Genomic DNA, 20,528 nt, shown 5'->3' with positions numbered 1-20,528 from the left:
CGTCCCCGCCGGGTACTCGTCACCCGCAGAGAGACGAGCCTTGGCGGAAACAGCCGAGCGGCGCCCGGGAGAAGCCGAGCCCGGGGTGGGCGGTGCCAGGCGCGGGGCGGAAAGTGCCGGGCTTGGGCCGGGGCGCGCCGAGTGGCGAGCGGAAAGTGGCGAGCGGGCTCGGAAACAGGCGAAGCGGAGGCGGAAAGAGCCGAGGCCGGGGCGGAAAGAGCCGAAGCGGTGGCGGAAAGAGCCGAGGGGGCCGGCCGTTGCCGACACACCGCAGCGGCAGCAGCCTGGGCGGCCCCGGCCCCGGCAGCGAGCGAGAGCCCGGCCCCAACCCCGAGCCCGAGCCCGGCCCGGCGCCGGGACCCACCCGCCTGGTCCCTCCCTGCCCCGCCGGCCCGGAGCAGGCGGCTGCGGCGCGGCCCCCGCCCCGCCCTCCCGGCCCGGCGCCCCGGGCCCCCCTGCCCCCGCGGCCCGGCCCGGCGCGGCCCCGCGGCCCGGCAGGATGATCAAGCTGTTCTCGCTGAAGCAGCAGAAGAAGGAGGAGGAGTCGGCCGGAGGCACCAAGGGCAGCAGCAAGAAGGCGTCTGCCGCGCAGCTCCGCATCCAGAAAGGTGCCGGGGCCGGGCCGGGGTGTCTGCCCGCCACGGGCCCAGCTCCCACTCGCGCTCCCAGGGCAGGCCCGGCCTGGTCCGGCCCCGGGGGCTGGTGCCGGTCCTGCCCACGTGGGGCGGCCTGGCTGGGGCAGCAGTCCCCACCCCCTCCCCGGAAGGTACCGCCGGGCCCCGCGCGGGGATTACCCCCCACCGCCCGGGCTGCCTGACATCCACGCTTGCCTTCCTGGCCTGGGCCGCGGGTTAGACCTCGCCCGCCTTGCCCCGGACAGTGCGGGATTCCTGTTCTCCTGCCTGCTGCGGGCCCTTCCCTGGGAAGGGATGGGGGGAACCAGGGGTTGCCGCCCACCTGCCTCATGCTGGGAGCCACCTTTGGACTGTACCCCCTGTAAAGGGCTTCTCCCAGTGGGGCCCAGCTCTCCTCCCAGGTGTGTTGAGTAGCCCTCAGCGCCATGCTTGTGGGGCATGGGGCTGAGAGGGCCATCCTGGCCCATTGGGACCAGTTCCCTGCAGTTCCAGGCAAAGCCAAGAATTCCTCAGTGTCACTGCTTCAAAACCTGACACAATTGCAGGGTATGACACCAGAGACACCATTCAGCCTGCCGATGGTGAAAGCAGGGGAGATGAGTGATAGGCATAACTTGTTAACATTTGTTCAAAATATCCTTGGAGAAGGATGCTACCTTCTCACAGTCCATGCTAATCTGCCTAAGGAGAACTGTTCCTTCATGACCCCAAATTTGGCAATTGAACCGATTTTTCTGACTGGAAGAGGAAGATCCTCCAGTCAAAAACGTCCTGGCTTTCTGAGTACTGGCAGAGATGTAAGCACATCAATCAAATACCCCCAGCCTTAGCTTTCATTTGTGGAACCTCATGTTGAGCCCCACTGGCCATCTTCTCTCTTCCTGCTCTCCCTGCTTTCCTCTCCAGTGTGCCCCTTGGATTATGCACCTGCTGGGCACCCATGTTACAGCTGGGGTCTGCCTTAACACGGGACCTGGATCTGCCCCATGCTGCCATGTTGGCCATTGCTACTACCTTGGCACATCTTGTGATTTAAGAGCTGAGAAGCCTCTGTTATGCGACCCCTAAGAGCCCTCTGGTGATATGCCGTGCAGCACAGCTCCTTGCACCTTTCTTCATAGCAATATTAGAGGTCACCCAGAGAGCTACCATTTGCCCCCACTTCTGCAGTGTAGACAGGACAGCAAGAATCCTGGGTAGTGCTTTGTTCATGGTCCTGGACCCCAGAAAAGCTATTAAACTCCCATGGTTCAGGGGTTTGTTCCTGGGTGTCAAGATCTATTCCCCACCATCGGAAAGGTTGGTACTGAGACTGGAAGCCCTGGTGCCCTTTCTATGTTGATCTTTGTCCTTGGTTCTGTTCCTTCTTCTGCGCTAATCACAAGCTGGATTGATTCCTTCTTGCATCTCCAGTAGTTTTGTGGCAGTCGATAAACCCAGGGCTTGCATGGTTCTTGGTAATGAAGGCCAGAATCTTGGTGACAGGGTTTAAATATGACCTCTCCCCTCTTCCAAAATGCCCCATCAAGGACCTAGTGAAACAGAAAAGTCTAGCAGTGTCAGTCTTGTCTGTAGTTTCTGATTAGCCCTGAAGCTTCCCTGATATGTTGGTCTTCCCTGAAACATCCTGTACAGAGGACCAGGCCTAGTCCCATATGGGTCCTTTTTTTTTTTTTTTGGGGGGGGGGGGGAAGCAGTGAAATGGGGCTGGTTCTTATTAGTTTTAGGGTATGGTTGATGCAGAGGGTTGGGGTATCCTTCAGGAGGCGAAGAAGAATGGAGAACATAGGTTCTCCATCCTGGATGTTTGACCACTGGGGTAAACCTTCTTCAGTCTCTGGCCACTAGTTAGTGGCGTAAAGAACAAAACTGCTTCTTAGCACCTAGAGGTGGGATGACAGGCCTTCATTTAATAGGCTGCTGGGAAGAGATTACAGAGACTAGGTGGGATAGCTCGCATGATGAGCACTGTCATGGATGGGTTCAGGAAGGACAGGCAGGGGAGAACAGGAGGAAGAAGACTTGCACTTTATGTAAAAGAGCCATATGATTGCTCAGAGCTCCAGTATGAAACTGGAGATAAGCCTGTTGAAAGTTCTGGGTTAGGGTCAGCGGAGAGTGCAACAAGGATGATGTCATGCTGGGGGTCTGCGATAGGCCACCAGACCCGGAGGAAATGGTGGATGAGGCTTTCTTCAAACAACTAGTGGAAGTTTTCTGATCACAGGCCTTGGTTCTCATGGCGGATTTCAATCACCCTGATATCTGCTAGGAGGATAATATAGCAGTATGTAGGCAATCCAAGAAGTTTTTGGAGAGTCCTGGGGACAACTTCTTGGTGTAAAAGCTGGAGCAGCCAACTAGGTGCTGTGCTTTTGTTGGTCTGCTGCTCACAAACAGGGCAGAACTGGTGGGGAATGTAGTAGTAGATAGCAATTTGGCAGCAGCAACCACAAGATGATCAAGTTCAGGATCCTGAGGAAAGGAAGGATGAAGAGCAACAGAGTAAGGACCCTGGACTTCAGAAAAGCAGATTTCAACTTGCTCAGTGAACTTATGGGCAGGATCCCCTGGGAAGCCAGTCTGAAGCAGGGAGGAGTCCAGTTGAGCTGGCTGTACTTTAAAAAAGCCTTGTTGAGAGTATGGGAACAAACCACCCCGATGTGCAGGAAGACTAGCAAGTATGGCAGAAGACCAGCTTGGCTTAGCAGGGAACTCTTCAGTAAACTAAATCACAAAAAGGAAGCTTATAAGAAGCGAAAACTTGGACAAACAACTAGGGAGGAGTATAAGAGTATTGCTTGGGCATGCAGAGATGAAGTCAAGAAGGCCAAAGCGCAGTTGGAGTTGCAGCTAGCAAGGGGCATGAGGGTAACAAGAAGGGTTTCTACAAGTATGTCAGTAACAGGAAGAAGGTCAGGAGAAGTGTAGGTCCCTTACTGAATGGGGGAGGCAACCTTGTGACAGAGGATGCAGAAATGGCTGAAGTACTCAATGACTTTTTCACCTTAGCCTTCACAGACAAGGTCAGCTCCCAGACTACTGCATTAGGCAGCACAGTTTGGGGAGGATATGAGCAGCCAACAAAGGTGAAAGAACAGGCTAGAGACTATTTGGAAAAGCTGGACATGTACAAGTCCATGGGGCCAGACAGGATGCACCTGAGGTTGCTGAGGGAGCTGGCTGATGTGATTGCAGAGCAACTGGCCATTATCTTTGAAAACTCATGGCGATTGGGAGAGGTCCTGGATGATTGGAAAAGGGCAAATATAGTGCCTGTATTTAAGAAAGGGAAAAAGGAGGATCCAGGGAACTACAGACCAGTCAGCCTCACTTCAGTCCCTTGAAAAATCATGAAGCAGATCCTCAAGGAATCCGTTTCTAAGCACTTGGAGGAGAAGGTGGTGATTAGGACGAGTCAGCATAGATTCACCAAGGGCAAGTCATTCCTGACTAACCTGATTGCCTTCCATGATGAGATGACTAGCTCTGTGGCTGTGGGAAGACCAGTGGATGTGGTATACCTTCATTTTAGCAAGGCTTTTGATATGGTCTCCCACAACACTCTCACTAAGTTAAGGAAGTACAGGCTGGATGAATGAGCTGTAAGGTGGATAGAAAACTGGCTGGAGCTTTGGGCTTAGAGGGTAGTAATCAATGGCTCACAGTCTAGTTGGCAGCTGGTCTCAAGTGGAGTGCCCCAGGAGTCGGTCCTGGAGCGGGTTTTGTTCAATATCTTCATCAATGACCTGGAAGACTGCAAGAGTGCACCCTTAGCATGTTTGCAGATGACACCAAGCTGGGGGGAGTAGTAGGTATGTTGGAAGGTAGGGCTAGGATTCAGTGACCCAGATAAATTGGAGGATTGGACTAAAAGAAATCTCATGTGGTTCAACAAGGAAAAATGCAAAGTCCTGCACTTAGGACAGAACAATCCCATGCACCAGTACAAGCTGGGTGCTGACTGGCTGGGCAGCAGCTCTGAAAAAATGGCTTGGGGGTTCCAGTGGACAATAAGCTGAATATGAGCCAACAGTATGCCCTTGTTGCCAAGAAGGCTAATGGCATACTGGGCTGCATTGGTCAGAGTGTTGTTAGCAGGTTAAGGAAAGTGATTATTTCCCTCTATTCAGCACTGGTGAGGCCACATCTGGCGTACTGTGTTCAGTTTTGGGCCCCCTGCTACAGAAAGGATGTGGACAAATTGGAGAGAGTGAAGTGGAGGGTAATGAAAATGGTGAGGAGAGGCTGAGGGAACTGAGCTTATTTAGTCTGGAGAAGACTGGGTGGGTTTAATAGTAGCCTTCAACTACCTGAAGGGAGGTTTGAAAGAAGATGAAGCCAGACTGCTCTCAGAGGTGGCAAATGACAGAACAAGGAGCAACGGTCTCAAGTTGCAGCAAAGGAAGTTTAGGTTGGATATTAGGAAGATTGTTCTCACTAGGAGGGTAGTAAAACATTGGAACAGGTTACTCGGAGAGGTTGTGGACTCTGCATCCTTGGAGGTTTTCAGGACCTGGCAGGACAAAGCCTTGGTTGGGATGATCTAGTTTGGGCTGGTCCTGCTTTGAGTAGGGGGATGGACTAGATGACCTCCTGAAGTCCCTTCCAACCCTAATCTTGTATAATTCTATGATAAACCTGTGAGTCTGGGAGGGGAGTTCCAAGGCTTGTCCTTTCAGCTTGTGATTAAGGATCTGGGCTTTCCCCAGAAAAGGTGGGGGGGAGGGGGCTGCATTTGAACAGCTGTAGAGTGGAGATTCTCCACCCCTCCCATGTATGGCCCTCCTCTGGTTTGTAAGACAAGGTATGAGTCTTGGGTCCTGCTCACTGTTCACCTGCTTCTTTCCTATGTATAACTTGCTCAGTGGTGGTGGCACTACCAGTTCTACAACATGTAGCTTGATTCCTAGGCCCTTCTATGCTACTCTAGTCCTGGAATCAGTCCCCAGTTTTTCTAGGGACCCCCAATCCTGACCTCAGTACTGAAGTTCCCAGACTCCCTTCCCTTTCCTCCCGGCCCCCCCCTCCCAGGTCTTCCAGGGCACTTGTTTGCTTGTGTCCTGATCTGGAATTTGGATCTAGCTCTCTGGTAATGTTCTCAGTTTACCGTGCTCTGAGTGATTAAGGATCCCAACTTGGATTATCCCTATATCTGTTTCTGTGTGGTATGCTTCAATACTGACCTGATCTTTCTGTGATCTCAGCACCCTTCCTTCCTCAGAAAGAAATGATACTGTAGTGCATGTTGAGCCAGCCTGCGGGCCTGCCTCACCCTGTTGAGAGAATGGGGCCCATGCTGGGGGATGGGTACAAGTCCCTTCCAGGAGCTGCTTTAAATGTAAAAAAATTAGTTTTCTGTTGTATCCTCTCTGGGATCAGGTGAATTGTATCTGGATCTCTTTCCACTGAGAAGGAACAGCATGTCTTCCAGCCCCATTCTATCCCATCTGAGGGCAGCAATCAGACCAGAGTTGTTGTTTTCCATGCTGTTTCATGTGTTCATACCTAACCACATTCAAATGTCCCAAGGGCCACCTCTGTCTTTTCATGGGCCCTGGGTATCCCAGTAGGTTCCACCTCACTGTCAGTGTAAGGAGTGACCTAGAAACTACTATGCAAAGCCTAAGCAAAAGTCTCTGTTATGTGACTAATGCCCATCTGCAATGATAAGGAGGAGACAGTCTTAGATAAAGGAGGTGTGAAAACAAAAGCAGAATCAGACTACTGGGTCAAAGAGTTCATTAAAATACTAAAAATCACGCCCCTAGGTGGGGAAAAAGTATGCTAATGAAACATACATGTATGTTAATGAGATACATAGCTAAAACACAAGTATAGAGACATGCTCAGTAAAGAACTCCTTGCGTCACTCCTTTATAGCCAATTAGCAAACAAGGATGCTTATGAAGGTCCAAAACCCCTGTATAAAAGTGGCTTAGAATTGAAAATTTGGTGTGCTTGTTATGTGAAATTATTCCGCTTGCATCTTTTATTGCTAGCAACAAATCTTTATACTTTCACCCCTGGTATCTTTATTGGCCTTTGCATACCGGGCACGAACCCAGACTTGAGCTGGGGCTCAACTTCAGGAACCTGATAGAGCATGGATTGAGGCAGAGCTCTCCATCACCAAGGGGCAGTGGGGGGGTCAAGGAAGGGATCCAGGCTTATTCTTTTAAGATGACTCATTTCTCTGCTTTTCCTCCCACAGACATTAATGAGCTGAATTTACCGAAAACATGTGAAATAGACTTTTCTGACCAGGATGATCTCCTGAACTTCAAGTTAGTTATCTGCCCTGATGAGGTGAGTGGAGGGGCTGAGCTGGGAGGGGGCAGCTACATGCTACAATTGGCTCTTCTTTTCCTGCTCTGGGAAGCCCTGGCTGCTGCTTATCTGATTTGGCTTCTTTTGGCAGGACTTAGTTCCCTTTACTAAGATCTGTGGGGTGAAGCTAAGCCCCAGGCCCCTTGGAGTTGACCCCTTTCCTCCTCTTCCCCCCCCCCCCCTTTCCCTTGAGTAGCCTCTCTTGCTAAAGTTTCTCTCTTGCAGGGCTTCTATAAAGGAGGGAAGTTTGTTTTCAGTTTCAAGGTAAGTCTCATCTTGATTGTTTGGCCTCCCCATGAGAACTGGCCCAGAAGAGATGTGTTGTCTTAGGCTAGGGGTGAATCTTGGAGCCCTCATGTTGGACCCTCCCTGCAGTGTGTCTGACCTGGTGTGGAGAAGAGTAAGAGAAGAGTGCTGACTTGGAGTTGTCTCTGGTGCCTCTTAGCCTGGTTGGAGGGACTGGCCCTGTCCTTGCTCTAAAGGGTGAGGGAACCAGCCTAGAGAGCTGGCAGCTTGCTCATAGTTGTCCTGTCCCCTCCTTCTTTCCCACCAAGGCCAATGTGGAGGAGGACCCAGGAATCCGAGGCTGGCCCAGCCACCAGCACTTCCTCCACCTTTCTCTGGTCAAAAGGAGCAGGCAGCCCTAAATTCAGGGAGAACTGTGAGACCTGGGGTTCTTCCAAAGGCCCAGTCTTCTCGCACCTCTTGTGTGTCAAGGGTACTGGGTGGGTGTGCTGAACATTAAAACTTTCTGTCTGAACGATGAAGTTCTTGTGCTGAGCTGCTCTATGGAAGGGAGGGACTTCTGGGAAATAACTCCTGTCTGTCTGTAGGTAGGACAAGGTTATCCACATGACCCTCCAAAAGTGAAGTGCGAGACGATGGTGTACCACCCCAACATAGACCTAGAGGGCAATGTCTGCTTAAATATCCTCAGGTAGGGTGTGTGCCTGCTCTGGCATGGTGTGGGGAACCTTTCCCATCCCCCTCCCAGACAGTTGCTGCTAGGAGTCATGGCTTCCACTCCAGTGCCACTACTGTCCCCTTCCACACAGGCTGAGGGAGGAATCTATCAGCTTTACAATTCTTTCCTCAGAATTGCACCTCTGGGCTCCATGTGCCTCTTCCATGTGCTGTGGGGCAACCCATCTCATCTGTCTATCAAGTCCTGGGGCAATCCCCCTCTGGTTTGGCATTACTTCCTTTTGTGCTATCATGTCCTTCCCCTCCCTGCGGGGTTGGCTTTGTTTCTTCTCTCTCTGTGCTTACTGTGGTGTATGTGTTGTTTTTTGTTTTTTATGCCCTGCAGAGAGGACTGGAAGCCTGTACTAACAATAAACTCTATAATTTATGGTCTGCAGTATCTCTTTTTGGTGAGTACCTAGAGTGGGGGACTTGGGGATGGGGAAGGGGCTCCCCCAGCACAGCTGGGGCACTTGGCAGGAAGGACCATGTGTTAACACACTGTTGTGGGGTACTGTGAAAGGAGCCCCCTGCTATCTTATCTGGGGTCACATAGCATGTGCATGTTGGTATAGTCACCCTGATGTTTCAGTATTGATGCATGGCTTGGAGGGCATGACTTGGGTTTTATGCAGTGGTTCTGCGAACTCAGGGAGCAGTTTTGTGGTCAGCAAGTGGTTTAGGCTCTCTGCAGACTTGGGCAGCCTTTCACTTCCATGGAATGGGTGACTATCATGTAGGGTTTGTAGGGAGTTGGCAGGGTCCTCATCTGGCAAGCCTGGAGCATATCCTGGTGGCTAGTGCTATCTGGAGCAGGTGTACGGTCTGTGCTAAGCTGTGTGTGGTGTCTTAGTCTGTCAGGTCTGTAAAGATCATACTGAGGGTGATCTAATTGGGTCTGTGACCATAGCGATGGCCCTGTTTCCTGGTTCATCTGCACTAGTCCTTAGTGCTGCTCTTCTACTGCTCTACTTCCACTCTTGGTGCCCAGCAGCTCCTACCAGCAGGGCTCCAGCAAGGCAGGCAGGAGGTCGAGCTATCTCTAACCTCTTGAAGCAGCTTTTGGAGAGGTCTGCCTCACTTTGAACATGTGTGTGGAGTCTTTTCTCCAGTGTTATGTGGATGTACCATGTTTTGACAAATATGGAACATTTTGAAAAGATCTGGAAGCAAAGGGAACAGGACTTCTCAGTGCAGAGCACTGCTGCTTCATGCATGAGTGTGTCCTGTGCCAGCCCCACCTCTCAGGCAACATTTGAAGTCCTTAGCTACCCTGAAGGACCTTGGCCCAGTGATATCTGCATGGGTCCACAGGCAACTGAGGGCAACTGACTTTATTTAAATTAGCTGAATAGGCTGTTGACGCTGAAACCGAATGGAATTAGTATGTTTAAAGTTATTGCCATTAATACTGAACCCTCTTTATAGGATCATTTGGTAAATATGTGAATTCCCTTAAATGCTTTAAGGCAGTTAATTTGAATGTATTCTGCCCCTAGAATCATCATCAAATTGAATTTAAATATCCCAGGGGCTGCTCTGCTAATCTAGTGCTTGCACTGAAGTCAGTACAGCCCACCAGTTCCGTCATCCTCTATCTTAAGTGTTATGTAGCTATAACTGAACAGCTGCATCTGACCACCTCACAATATGTTGTTAGCTTATGTGAGGCAAGGCAGTGCTGCTTTCTTTGTTGCAGAGGTGGCAGGCAGCTTGACCAAAGTTATGGGCAGTCTGTGGCAGAGCCCTATCAAACCTTGGGTCTTTCAAGTTGCACACTAGTTCCCTAACTATACTGCCTCTCTTAATACCATGAAGCCAGATTGGATTTCCAGTGCACTCCAGATGGTAAGTCCTGCTTGCTGTTGTATCCAAATGGATTTAGCCTGAATTCTAATTTTCAGTATTTCAGAACAGTTGTCAAGATAAAGTTGAAGCTTTTTTCCTAAACTGACCTGTCCTGAACCTTTTGTTTTTAAAGTGTCTTTCTCTGTTGAAGTGTCTTGAAAACAAAAAGGATTTCCTTGCATTTTACACATCCAGAGGGGACCACTGGATCATGTTAGACCTCTTTCCATCACAGGCAGAGAATGCCATCCAGTTACTTCTATATTGCCTCCAGTAACTTGCATTGAACTGCCTTCAGCCACCTGAAGAGGGGTTCCAAAGGGTATGGAGCTAGACTGTTCTCATTGGTGGCAGATGACAGAACAAGGAGCAATGGTCTCAAGTTGCAACAAAGGAAGTTTAGGTTAGATAAAAGGAAAAACTTTCTCACAAGGAGGTAGTAAAGCACTGGAACAAGTTACCTAGAGAGGTTGTGGACTCTTCATCCTTGGAGGTTTTTAAGACATGGCTAGACAAAGCCTTGGATGGGATGATCTAGTTGGGGATGATTGTGCTTTGAGCAGGGGATTGGACTAGACCTGAGGACCCTTCCAATTCTTATTTTCTATGATTCTAAAGCGTTTCCAAGATCAAGTATCCAGGCCAGATCTGAAGATCATTGGGGCGTGTCTTCCATGATTCTGTGCTGACCCTAGGAGTACTGCCATGAAGCACACTGCTCACTTCCACTTGATACATGCCAGTGTAGAGACTAGGCTGCTGGTTTAGTAGGACCTCCTGAGTGCACACTAAGAAACCCAACTGAGAGGTGCTCAGGCTTATTCTGAACTATATAAACTAAGCTTTGATATTTTCTGCCTGTGAGCGGGTGGGTGGGTAGGGTGGGGGATGCTTCTTGGAGGCACTCCCGGGGGTAAACATGCCTGAGTAGTTGAACATGCTGCTGCTACTGCTGTCCTTGGGAGTTCATTCCAGTTGTGAATTGCTCTTGCTGTGAAAAAATGTGCCTTATTTTTAACTTGTCCTCTTGTAACAGCTTCCAGCTGTTGCTAGCTGTGTCTTTGCCTGCTAGATTTAAGAGCTCTCTAATACCAGGGGTTTTCTCTCTCAGGGGTATTTTAGTCAAGTCACTGCTCAGTCACTGTCTTGAGAAAGCAAATGGGTGAACCTGTTAGTCTCACCATCCTCTCAAGCTCTCAGATATTTTTTGTGGCTTTTCTCTGCACCTATTCCAATCAGTCCACATTGTCTTTTAAAGTGCAGACACCAGAACCAGATGTAGTGTTCTGGCAGTGATATTGCCACTGCCACGTGACGTAAAATTGGCATTTTACCTTGAAATTAGCCATACCCAGACTCCTCTCACTGCAGAGACTGCCTGGAAAGCCTGGGAAAACAGAATAGATGAGCCATTTTGGAGAGATCTTGTCACTTACTCTTTCAACATGTCTTTCTGCACAGAGTAGAAAATTATGGAGTTGGAAGGGTCCTCAGGGGTTGTCTAACCCAGCCCCTTGAACAGGTGCAGGGTTTACTGTTCCCAAACCATCCCAGATGAATGCCCTTCCAGCCTTAGAAATATCCAGTGAAAGAGATTCTGCAGCTACCCTGGGCACTTTCTTCCACTATTTTTCTGCTTTTACAGTTGGGAAGTCTTGTCCATCCTCCCTCCTCACCAAGGTCTGATCAAAATCTGCTTTGTTGCAGTTTGAACTCATCGCTTTGTGCTCTGTGTTCTTTGCGAGACAGAATCCATTTTTCTTAGTCTTTTTTTTTTTCATGACTACCTTTCAAATTTTGAAGAACTGTTATCTGCTTCTTTCCAAAAAATCCCCTTTTTTTCCTAACCAAACATACCAGAGTCCTTCAGTTGTGTGATGTCTGTTGGCTTTGCAGCAGGAAAAAAAGGCCTTTTAATATTGGTCTAGTGGGGAAATGTCCTGTACGGTGTCCAGAAATGGTTCAGTTGGTTGGACAAGGATTAAAGCAGTTTCTGTGAACTGAACTATTGCTGACTCTGCAAACTCCAGCCAAAAGGAGCACAGGCCTGGGGTTTTATCATGTCCAAGATCTTGCAATATGCTCTGTTAGTGGAGTGGAGTAATATTTTTATGAATGATCACCATCCTGCTATGAAATATCCTGATCACATGGTAGTGTGGGTTTATCAGTGTGCAAGGTGGTATTTTTAACTGGCATGACTGCTGATGTTCAACCCTGCTTGTATGAGTAGTATCATAGTAGATGGCTCTGTTCTCTGCCAGTGTTGCATGGGGATATAGGTGCAACCTGTCCCTTAAGTAGGAAATGGGATGCTGCAATTGTGGGTGCTCTTTGCATGCTGAGTAATGCTGTGAAGACTGGGTGATCAGTGGTGGAGTTGGGTACGGTGATAAAGCATCACGTGGCAGTGGGAATGTGTTGGAACCCTTACCTGTCTGATTCCAGCTACCCAAATAAATGCTGGAAGGTGTTTTGGGTAATTGATAGAATTTTTATGCACAGTGGGGAGTTTCCATAGAAACATACTCCCACCCTCCCCTGGTCTCCTAAGCATAGTCTTTGCTTTGGAATCACTTAAAAAACACCTTGTGTTGAATGCTCTCTCTGGCTGGGCAGCAAGCCATGCCAGGAGAACCTTCCTTCCTTCTAATGTGATTTGCAAGGGGAGAGGGTCAAGCACAGACGCTTGCTTTTTCTTGGGTGCTGTCCATGGATGATGATCAGGTTGGAAATAATTCTTATTTTTGTTAATTTCTTGTGGTGGTAGTTGTGGGGGAAGAAAAGGGCAAAAATATTGGAGCTACTTCTCAGCTGGATGAATTATGGGATATCTAAGGGAAGTTGCATACAAGGGTGTCAAATGAAATGTCAGTCAGTCACTGGAATTAAGTATGCATTTTATAACCTAAAATATTAATTAATAATGAACACCGACAAGATTCCAAACAATTTAACAAGTGCCTGGTAGGCAGTTAGATTGGTAGAACTCAGTGGGCTTGTTTAACATTTATGCTCCATAGTTAAGCTGTTTATGATCCTTAGGAAGGATGCACTTATATTAGTATAATTAATATAGCTACAAATAAATAGATCGATATAGCTGTGGTGGCTATGTGCCCACAGTAAGGAGGTGGTTTACATTATACTGCTATTGTTAGAGGGACAGTTTGCTGTAGGAGAGCAGTTATATTTTGATCTGAAAGAATTTGTCAAAGAGAAGTCATTAGCATTATTCCCATTCTATAGAGCAGTGGTTCTCAAACTTTTTTTTGTACCAGGACCTATTTGTAAATATCAGTGGCAAGTCTCAACCCAGTGCCCCTCACTCCTGACCTGCTGCCGTCCACGCCCAGCCCCCAAGTGTTTGGGACATGGTGGGGAGCCCAAGCTGCCTCTCATAGGCTGGAGCTCTGCCAGCCTGCAAGGAAAAAGCCATTTTCCTACATCTTTCTCCTTTAAAGGAGAATCTGTTTCTAAAGTTTGTTCATGACCCTGTCATATTCTTGCAACCCACTTTTGGGTTGTGACCTACAGGTTGAGAACTGCTGCTATAAAGCAAGACACAGATGTGTAGTGATATGCCCAAGGTCACCCAGCAGGCCAGTAGCAGAGCTGAAAATATATGCAAGTGTCTCAAATCCCAGTCTGGGACTGGAAATAGCAAGGTCTAGTGATCCCTGTTTCACCTCGCCTCAAATGACTCAAGCCAAAGCTCCTGATAGTGGAGGTGGGGAGGAAGGGGGGAAGCTGAGTAGAGGAGTTGGATTTGGAAGGGGGTGTATTCTCTCAACCAAGGCTATCCTGTTAACCATCCTTGTATCTCCCTTCTAGGAGCCAAATCCTGAGGACCCCCTGAACAAAGAAGCTGCCGAGGTCCTTCAGAACAACAGACGTTTGTTTGAGCAGAATGTCCAGCGCTCCATGAGGGGCGGCTACATTGGCTCCACCTACTTCGAGCGCTGCCTCAAATAGAACTGACCAGCTGGCTGCCCGCTCCCCTCCTCCCCACCCCCTTCATGAGGGACTCTGCCAACACTGCTGCCTTCAGCCACCAGGGGATGCAGGAGCCAGGCACTGCAGGGCCCCCTAGCCCCTTCCCAGCGCTGCTCAAATGGCCTATGGCTGGGCAGCCCTTCCTCCTCTTACTCCTGCCCTTTTCGCCAAAGCCTCCTTACCCACTGGCTTGCTGTGAGGGAGGGCAGGTGGTTGCAGGGGGTGGGGAGCCCAGCTCCCCCCTTTCCTGACCATGCAGTCCAATTCCTCATGGCTTCCTGCTGGTTCCCAGCCCCCAAGTGGAGCACAGAGTCCAGCTGCCTTCCTGGGGCCCATTTGCTGCTAAGGGCAGAGAGACACCCCCTCCTCCCCCCATGCACACACATCCCTTCCTATACATCTGTGCTCTGGCACCTTCTACCTGCAGTGTGGTGGCACTGTGCCAGCTCCTCCCCTGGCTGGAAATCAAGGCCTGTCTGAGTGCAACTATTTATTACAAAGGGGGGTTGTTGCAGAGCAGGGGTGGGGGGGGTGGCAGCCTCTCTGCCAAAGCCCTGGGGCAATGAGCTTGGTCTGGCAGGCTTGCTCCCCCTCCCTTTTAGGTTCTGCTTCCCTTTTCTGTCTGTTTTTTTTTAAAAAAGCACCCAATTTCAAACTGAACAAATGCTGATAATTAACCATGACCGGCCTGGGGGGCAGAGCCTCTGCCTGCTGAGCCTCCCCTTTCTGGAAGGGTGGAGCCTGTGGCCCCTGAGCTCCTTTCCCTCCTCCCTCCCCCTCCCCTCCCTTGTGCCCACCTGCTGGGGCCTGCCCATGAATGAACTGGTTTTCTCTGCCACTCCAGTGACTCCCAGGAGCCCCTGGCCAGAAAGCCACTGTACTCTAGTGTGTTGGGTTATTAAAGGGGAATGTTAGTGCACTTCACTGCCCAGTGCCTCTCTGTGCCGTATTCCTACGCCGCTGTACGCTCTCTCCAAGAGTGGAGGGAGGGTGTGCCTGTCTCTTCCTGAGGGGAGACAAGACTTCTCTCCAGCCTTAACTGGCAGGGGTGTAAGTAACATGCCCTTTGTCTTCTGCTCACAAGCCAAAGCCGACGAGTCCAGCTGTTACCCCTCTGTACTAGCAGAAGTGGTTGATGGTGAGGTGACCCCTTCCTGGGGGCTTGGGGCCAGCTATCCCTTCATGCTCCAACCTCCTCTGTTTATTTTGGCTAAGCAGTTCAGGGCTGCTTCTAGTTACTTTGGCATTTGTAGTGCCAGCCTCTTCCGTGGGACCAGTAAGGCTGCCTTAGCTCTAGCTCAGACCAGGGAGGGAGTCCAGGATCCTCAGCTGCCCCTGACTATCAGGAGCTGCTGTCACTTCTCTGCTGTGAAGGAACGGGCTGTTTCTTGCCCCCAGCTGTCCACTGGACAACCCCCCACCCGGTCCCTGTTGCAAGACTAACTGGAAGCAGCACCAGGGGTGGGGAGTTTGTGGGCTGCGAAGGAAGCAGCCGCTTCCTCCCTTAACGGATCAAGACGGGGCGGCCTGAACGCCTGACCCGAAGTTAGGGGCGGCCCTGGCGGGCCAAGGCCGGGGACTGCCTCCGCCCCGCGTCCCTCCCGGCTCGGCCCTACCCTCGCCCGCCCCAGACTCGGCACAGCCAGCTCCTCGCCGCGGCAGGGAGCAGGCAGCGCCGCAGCCGGCCTTGGGAGGTGGCTTCCGAGCCGCGGGCACCGGCCTGCGCCTGCACCGAGGTAGGAGCGAGGCACGGCCGCCGGTCCCGCAGCCTCCGGAACTCCCGGTCGGGTGGGGGAAGCCACGCTGTCCTTCCCGTCGCTGGTTTCCGGCGGGATGCCATTCTTCCCCCCCCCGCGGGCGTTCTGTCGTCCCTTTATACTCTATGGTTTGTTCCGGCGCTCTCCTCGCCTCACGTTCAATCACGTGACTCCGCGCTGTCACGCGGCTTCGCCCTTCTGATGTCAGCGGGGAGAAGGCGGAAGTGCGGGAGAAAGTGAGGAGCGGGAGGTGGGAGCGGGGTCCCGGGGCGGGGCGGCAGGAGGACCGGGGGGGGGGGGTAAAGGTGTGCCCGGCCCAGGAGCATGGCGTGGGACGGGTAGTATGCGCCCCCGCCGCTGCGTTCTTTGGTGGTGCCCCCCGGCGTTAGTGCATGGGGCTGGGGTCGGTGTGGGCAGCGCGAGGCCGAGGCCGAGGGCTCTTGGCGGCTGAACGGGGAGGTGGGGTGGGAGTGGGAAGAAAGGCAGGGTAATCAGTGGGTGGCAGGAGGGAGGCCGAGTCTGAGGCCTGGAGCAGGGACGGGAGACCAAGCACCAGGAAGTAGCAGACCTGGCTCCAGGGACTAGAGTGCTCTGCTGACCAGGCCAAGCTGGTCTGGGCAGGAGCTGTGGGGGGTCACTGCGATGTGTGTGGCTGGGGGGCTCAGCAGGGGCATGGGATGAGAGGGGTCGGGGGGCACCTGGCAGGTTAGAGCCTCTCCTCTTGAATGCCCTGTCTCCTGCCATTGGCCCTGGTTTCATATCCATTTGTCTCAGCACCTCCTGGGCTGCTTTTCCTGTCAGAGGAATGCTTCTTACTCCATCTTCTTTCTGGGTAGTGCCCCCTGCAACCAACTCTTCCTTTGGCTTTCTCTAGGCAGGATCCTTCTCTAACAACCCTTTTCTCTCCTGTGGGTGAGTACTATGCTTGAGTTGGTTCCCATATGTATTTGTGGTGGGCACTGTGGGCAGGGGAGAGGCCTCAGAAAGTCCCAGCTTGTGGTCTTTGCTTAGAGGCACCACTCTCAGCTAGGTTTTAGCCAGCCGGCTGAGGGGGAGTGTCCCAGGGATGTGGCCAGCACAGCCTTATTGTTCTTAGTGTTGTGGGTTGTGCTCTGGAGCACCAGCCATGGGCAAGAATCCCACAGTGCCAGGTCAGGGACCACAGTGGGAGTCACAAAGCCATGTGACAGTGTCCAGGGGTGTCATGTGATGCACCAGCAGCCTAGACACTAACAGGATTTTGGTAGGTGTCCTAGAAGTGGTGCAGTCTGAAGGAGGACACTTGCAGTGACTTTGTGGATGTTAAAGCATGAGGGGTCATCTGGGAAGACAGCCTCTGGGTCTGTGAGAGAATTTGCCAAGTAAATGATGAAGGTGGCTCCATGGGCCAAATGAAGCCTGAGGGGACCTCTCTGTGAAAGAGGTGATGGGGAGGAAAGCAAGGAGAGGCCTGGGAGGTGAAGACAAGCAACTTATGTGACATGGGAGGGGGAAGGAGGGTTGGCAGAGGGCTACTGCCATTTCCCAAGTAGCACCACGGGTTTTCTTCCCTGGGCCCTCCCATCTCCCATATGTAGCACGCTTCCTGCTACCCTGTTTTTCAGTCCCTTGGTGCAGAGTCCATGTCCTGATCTTGTTTCTGTCCTGTTTGTCCTCAGGTGAAGCCTTTCCCTCCACAGCCAGCCAAGATGGACCTACTGTTTGGGCGTCGGAAGACACCAGAGGAGATGCTGCGTCAGAACCAGCGGGCCCTGAACCGAGCCATGCGGGAGCTGGACCGTGAGCGGCAGAAGCTGGAAACGCAAGAGAAAAAGATCATTGCTGACATCAAGAAGATGGCAAAGCAAGGGCAAATGGTGAGGGGCAGGGGGAAGCTGCAGGCAAAGGTAGGAGAAGGGTGGAGGGACTTGGTATCTCCATCTCTGACTCCACTCCCAATGTGACTCCGTGCAGGATGCAGTGAAGATCATGGCGAAGGACCTGGTGCGGACACGGCGCTACGTCAAGAAGTTCATCATGATGCGGGCCAATATTCAGGCCGTGTCACTCAAGATCCAGACGCTCAAATCTAACAACTCCATGGCCCAAGCCATGAAGGGTGTCACCAAGGCTATGGCCACTATGAACAGACAGGTGCGTGGACTCCCGTAAACCTTTGCTGCAGGGGGAGCTCTTGGCTACTTCAGGCCCTGCTTCTCCTAACAGGGGGTGCTATAGGGAGCAGAGCAGTAGGGGGAGTTGGCTGTAGGTCAAAGCTCTTGGCTACTTCAGTTGCAGTAAGCAAATGCTGGAAGGAACAGGGCAGGAGCTCTGGGAGCATGAGGGCTTTCAGCAAATTGGTCCCAGTAGGCATGCTGTAGGGAGTGGCATAAGAGTACTGGCTTTGCATAGGGGAGCTTCTCTGTGCTCCAGCCCCACTTTAGTCAGCAATGATGTGGAGCCAGTCTTTCGCATTCTCTGCAACCCCTGAGAGGACAGAGTTATTGTGTCCCCTGCTCCCATCCCCCAGCTGAAGTTGCCTCAGATCCAGAAGATCATGATGGAGTTTGAGAAGCAGTCGGAGATTATGGACATGAAGGAGGAGATGATGAATGATGCCATTGACGATGCTATGGGTGATGAGGAAGATGAGGAAGAAAGGTGAGGAGGATGGGCTGCCTCAGGGGATGGGAAATGGGCGTTGGGCCTTCCTCTCTAATGCAGGGGTGGCATGAGCATGAGGATCAGCCTCTGTGTCATGTGGCAGATCTGGGATGGAGCAGGGAACACAGTGGCAAATATGGCAAGGAGCAGAAAACAACAGTAGATTGAGCAAGGGACACAGGTCAGGGAACAGAAAGTAGAGCAGCAGATTGGGTAGGGTAAGAGTATCAGAGTGACACTCAGATGGTGTGGGGCACCAGTTGTGGCATGCCTGCCAAAAAGGCTGGCTCCCACTGATCCAACCCTAGGGTAGGGGGTTTGTTGGCTCAGATTATGGGGAGTGGAGTGTGGATCCTTTTCCACCTAGACAACACCACTGGCTTGAGGGTAGAGGAGATGCTTCACAGCCTCCTAGCTGCTAAGAGTCCCACATGGGTATCAGAGCACCTTTTTCTCTGTATCTCTCTGTCCTGGGCGTGGTAGGAGAGGCTGTGGTTTTCCCTGCTGGGGAGCAGTCCTTATGTGCAGCTTTAATCCTTGACACCCTTCCCCACCAGCGATGCTGTGGTGTCTCAAGTGCTGGATGAGCTGGGACTGACCCTGACAGATGAGCTATCCAGTAAGTACCTGTCTCAAGCTAGGCTATCCCCCACCTCTCTGTTGTATGCTGAAGTACTGGAACATGCAGGATGGTAACTGAGCTCACCTGCTTTAGCTCAGATAGACCCATTGGCTTACAAGTATGTGGGCAGGGTGTCTGCTGGCTGATCCTGCTAACCTCCTATCATCTGCCTTGTGGAGCAGGTGGGCTTGGGAGTAGGAGGCAGCTTGGGGCAGTCTGTGTATGTGCACACCCTTTAACCCTTCTTCCCCCGTCAAGAGCATGAGGGGGATTTCTGGAAGCGGGAGGGGGTGTGGGTGACTAGAGGTAAGCTTGAGGCACGCCAGCCCTCTGGTTGTCATCACTCCTCTTCCTGCAGACCTGCCTTCCACTGGAGGATCACTGAGCATTGCAGCTGGGAAGAAGGCAGAGCCCTCAGCCACGCTGGCTGATGCAGATGCCGATCTGGAGGAGCGCCTCAAGAACTTACGCCGGGACTGAGCTTCTGTGGGACCTGGGTTTGCACTCCCTGCCACCACCCCATCCCCATGGTGTGGTGCTCCAATACATGCATACTCCTGTCTCCAGCAACCCCACTCCCACTGCGTGTGTCCTACTCTCTGCTGCCCTTTCACCCCAACCCAGCCTTCTTGGGGGAGCACTATCCCTGTTTGCCATAGGGGTGGGGGTGAAGCTGATCCTGCTGGAGTTGCTGAACTTGCTTGTTCCTGAAGGGGGTTGGCATGCTGTCAGCCCAGGTGTGTGTGTTTGCGTGTGTGTGATTGGGAGTCCCTGATATGGGGAGTAAGTGGACATGGTCAGGGGCTGCCATGTTTGCTTATATCTGGGGAGGGGTCATTTTCTGGGAGCGGGGGTTGAGCTTTCAACCTTTCAGTTTGTGGCTCAAAAATACTAATGGGGGTGAGGTGCGGGGTGTTCTGTGACTAGTTATGGTCACGCTTCTCCAGGACCTGCACTCCTGCTCCTCTATGCCATGTGGCAAGAGTAGGGTGGGCATGGTTGGTGCTGCCTCAGTCCAGCAGGTACATCTCTTCACCCAGTCACTGGAGGAGGGCCCAGGATGAGTTTGGGGATCAGTTCCTGTGGGGGGGGAGGGAGAGCAAGATATGGCAGGTCCCTGCCCTTCCCAGGTGATACAGAGCAGTGCGTTGGGGCGTGAGCTACCCTTCCTCCCTGTGCTGAGTATGGTGCCCTTGCCTGGCCCAGGCTGCAGCATGCTCCTTGGCATGGGATACAGGTGGTGGCTGTAGGCTCCTTCGCCATCTCCTGGCCAGATAGAGGCCTATCCTCTCTTGTAATAAAGCTGTAGATTTGTATCCCAGGTGCTGGCTGGCTGGTTCTTGCTCTGCGGATGGAGCAGGCAGGGAGGGGTGTGCTTTATAGCCATCTTTTCGTTGCTCTGCACCCTTGGCCATCTTGGCAGGTGCAGCTCAGGACTGCAGTTCTCAGTTGGTCATGCTCCCACGCCTCTGCCTGCCTGAGACACAGCACTGCATGCTGGAAAGTGTTTGCATGGGGTTGCAGCTTGAGTAGGGAGGGAACAGGCTCTGGTCTAGGGTTGCTAGTAAATTATCAATTGGAGCAGAGGTTGGCATGCAGGCCCCCACCTCAGCTGTGGGGGTGGGGGAGGGTCTGCTCCTTACTGCCCCTTCCCAAAGGCTTCACCTGGCCTGATTTGAGGTCAGATGTGAGCACTGTGCTCTGTCAGTCTGCCCTCCTGTCCCATATTTTTTA

At 52.0% G+C, this 20,528-nt stretch overlaps 2 protein-coding genes across 4 annotated transcripts; both read left to right on the top strand.

Moving 5' to 3' along the window:
- Window positions 1-36: 36 nt before the first annotated feature.
- UBE2M (ubiquitin conjugating enzyme E2 M) lies at window positions 37-14,691 on the top strand. Its single transcript, XM_006267325.4, has 6 exons — window positions 37-608; window positions 6,850-6,944; window positions 7,191-7,229; window positions 7,799-7,902; window positions 8,275-8,338; window positions 13,611-14,691. Exons 1-6 carry the CDS (start codon window positions 500-502, stop codon window positions 13,749-13,751), a joined length of 552 nt encoding a protein of 183 aa, XP_006267387.1. The 5' UTR covers window positions 37-499; the 3' UTR covers window positions 13,752-14,691.
- Window positions 14,692-15,445: 754 nt separating this feature from the next.
- On the top strand, window positions 15,446-20,115 carry CHMP2A (charged multivesicular body protein 2A). 3 transcript variants are annotated; one of them, XM_059728490.1, is made up of 7 exons: window positions 15,446-15,508; window positions 16,404-16,441; window positions 17,188-17,385; window positions 17,483-17,662; window positions 18,039-18,169; window positions 18,730-18,791; window positions 19,153-20,115. In XM_059728490.1, the coding sequence occupies exons 3-7, from the start codon at window positions 17,218-17,220 to the stop codon at window positions 19,272-19,274; spliced, it is 663 nt and encodes a 220-aa protein (XP_059584473.1). In that variant the 5' UTR covers window positions 15,446-15,508; window positions 16,404-16,441; window positions 17,188-17,217; the 3' UTR covers window positions 19,275-20,115. The 3 variants fall into 3 exon arrangements, with proteins under 3 accessions (XP_059584473.1, XP_006267388.1, XP_006267389.1); XM_006267326.4 differs by lacking the exon at window positions 15,446-15,508 and adding an exon at window positions 15,676-15,765; XM_006267327.4 differs by lacking the exon at window positions 15,446-15,508 and adding an exon at window positions 15,756-15,779.
- The last annotated feature ends 413 nt before the right edge of the window (window positions 20,116-20,528 follow it).

This window comes from Alligator mississippiensis, chromosome 5 (assembly GCF_030867095.1).
Source record: "Alligator mississippiensis isolate rAllMis1 chromosome 5, rAllMis1, whole genome shotgun sequence".
NCBI lineage: Eukaryota > Metazoa > Chordata > Crocodylia > Alligatoridae > Alligator > Alligator mississippiensis.
Note: the sequence above shows the minus strand (reverse complement) of the source record. Positions and strands in the feature narration are given on the sequence as shown.

Bases quoted from the DNA above. Each gene is read 5' to 3' on its own strand.
- UBE2M (XM_006267325.4), top strand. From the start codon at position 500: ATGATCAAGCTGTTCTCGCTGAAGCAGCAGAAGAAGGAGGAGGAGTCG. The intron at 6,945-7,190 runs GTGAGTGGAGGG...TCTCTCTTGCAG, and splicing joins TAGTTATCTGCCCTGATGAG to GGCTTCTATAAAGGAGGGAA. The intron at 7,230-7,798 runs GTAAGTCTCATC...GTCTGTCTGTAG, and splicing joins AGTTTGTTTTCAGTTTCAAG to GTAGGACAAGGTTATCCACA.
- CHMP2A (XM_059728490.1), top strand. From the start codon at position 17,218: ATGGACCTACTGTTTGGGCGTCGGAAGACACCAGAGGAGATGCTGCGT. The intron at 17,386-17,482 runs GTGAGGGGCAGG...GACTCCGTGCAG, and splicing joins TGGCAAAGCAAGGGCAAATG to GATGCAGTGAAGATCATGGC. The intron at 18,170-18,729 runs GTGAGGAGGATG...CTTCCCCACCAG, and splicing joins GAGGAAGATGAGGAAGAAAG to CGATGCTGTGGTGTCTCAAG.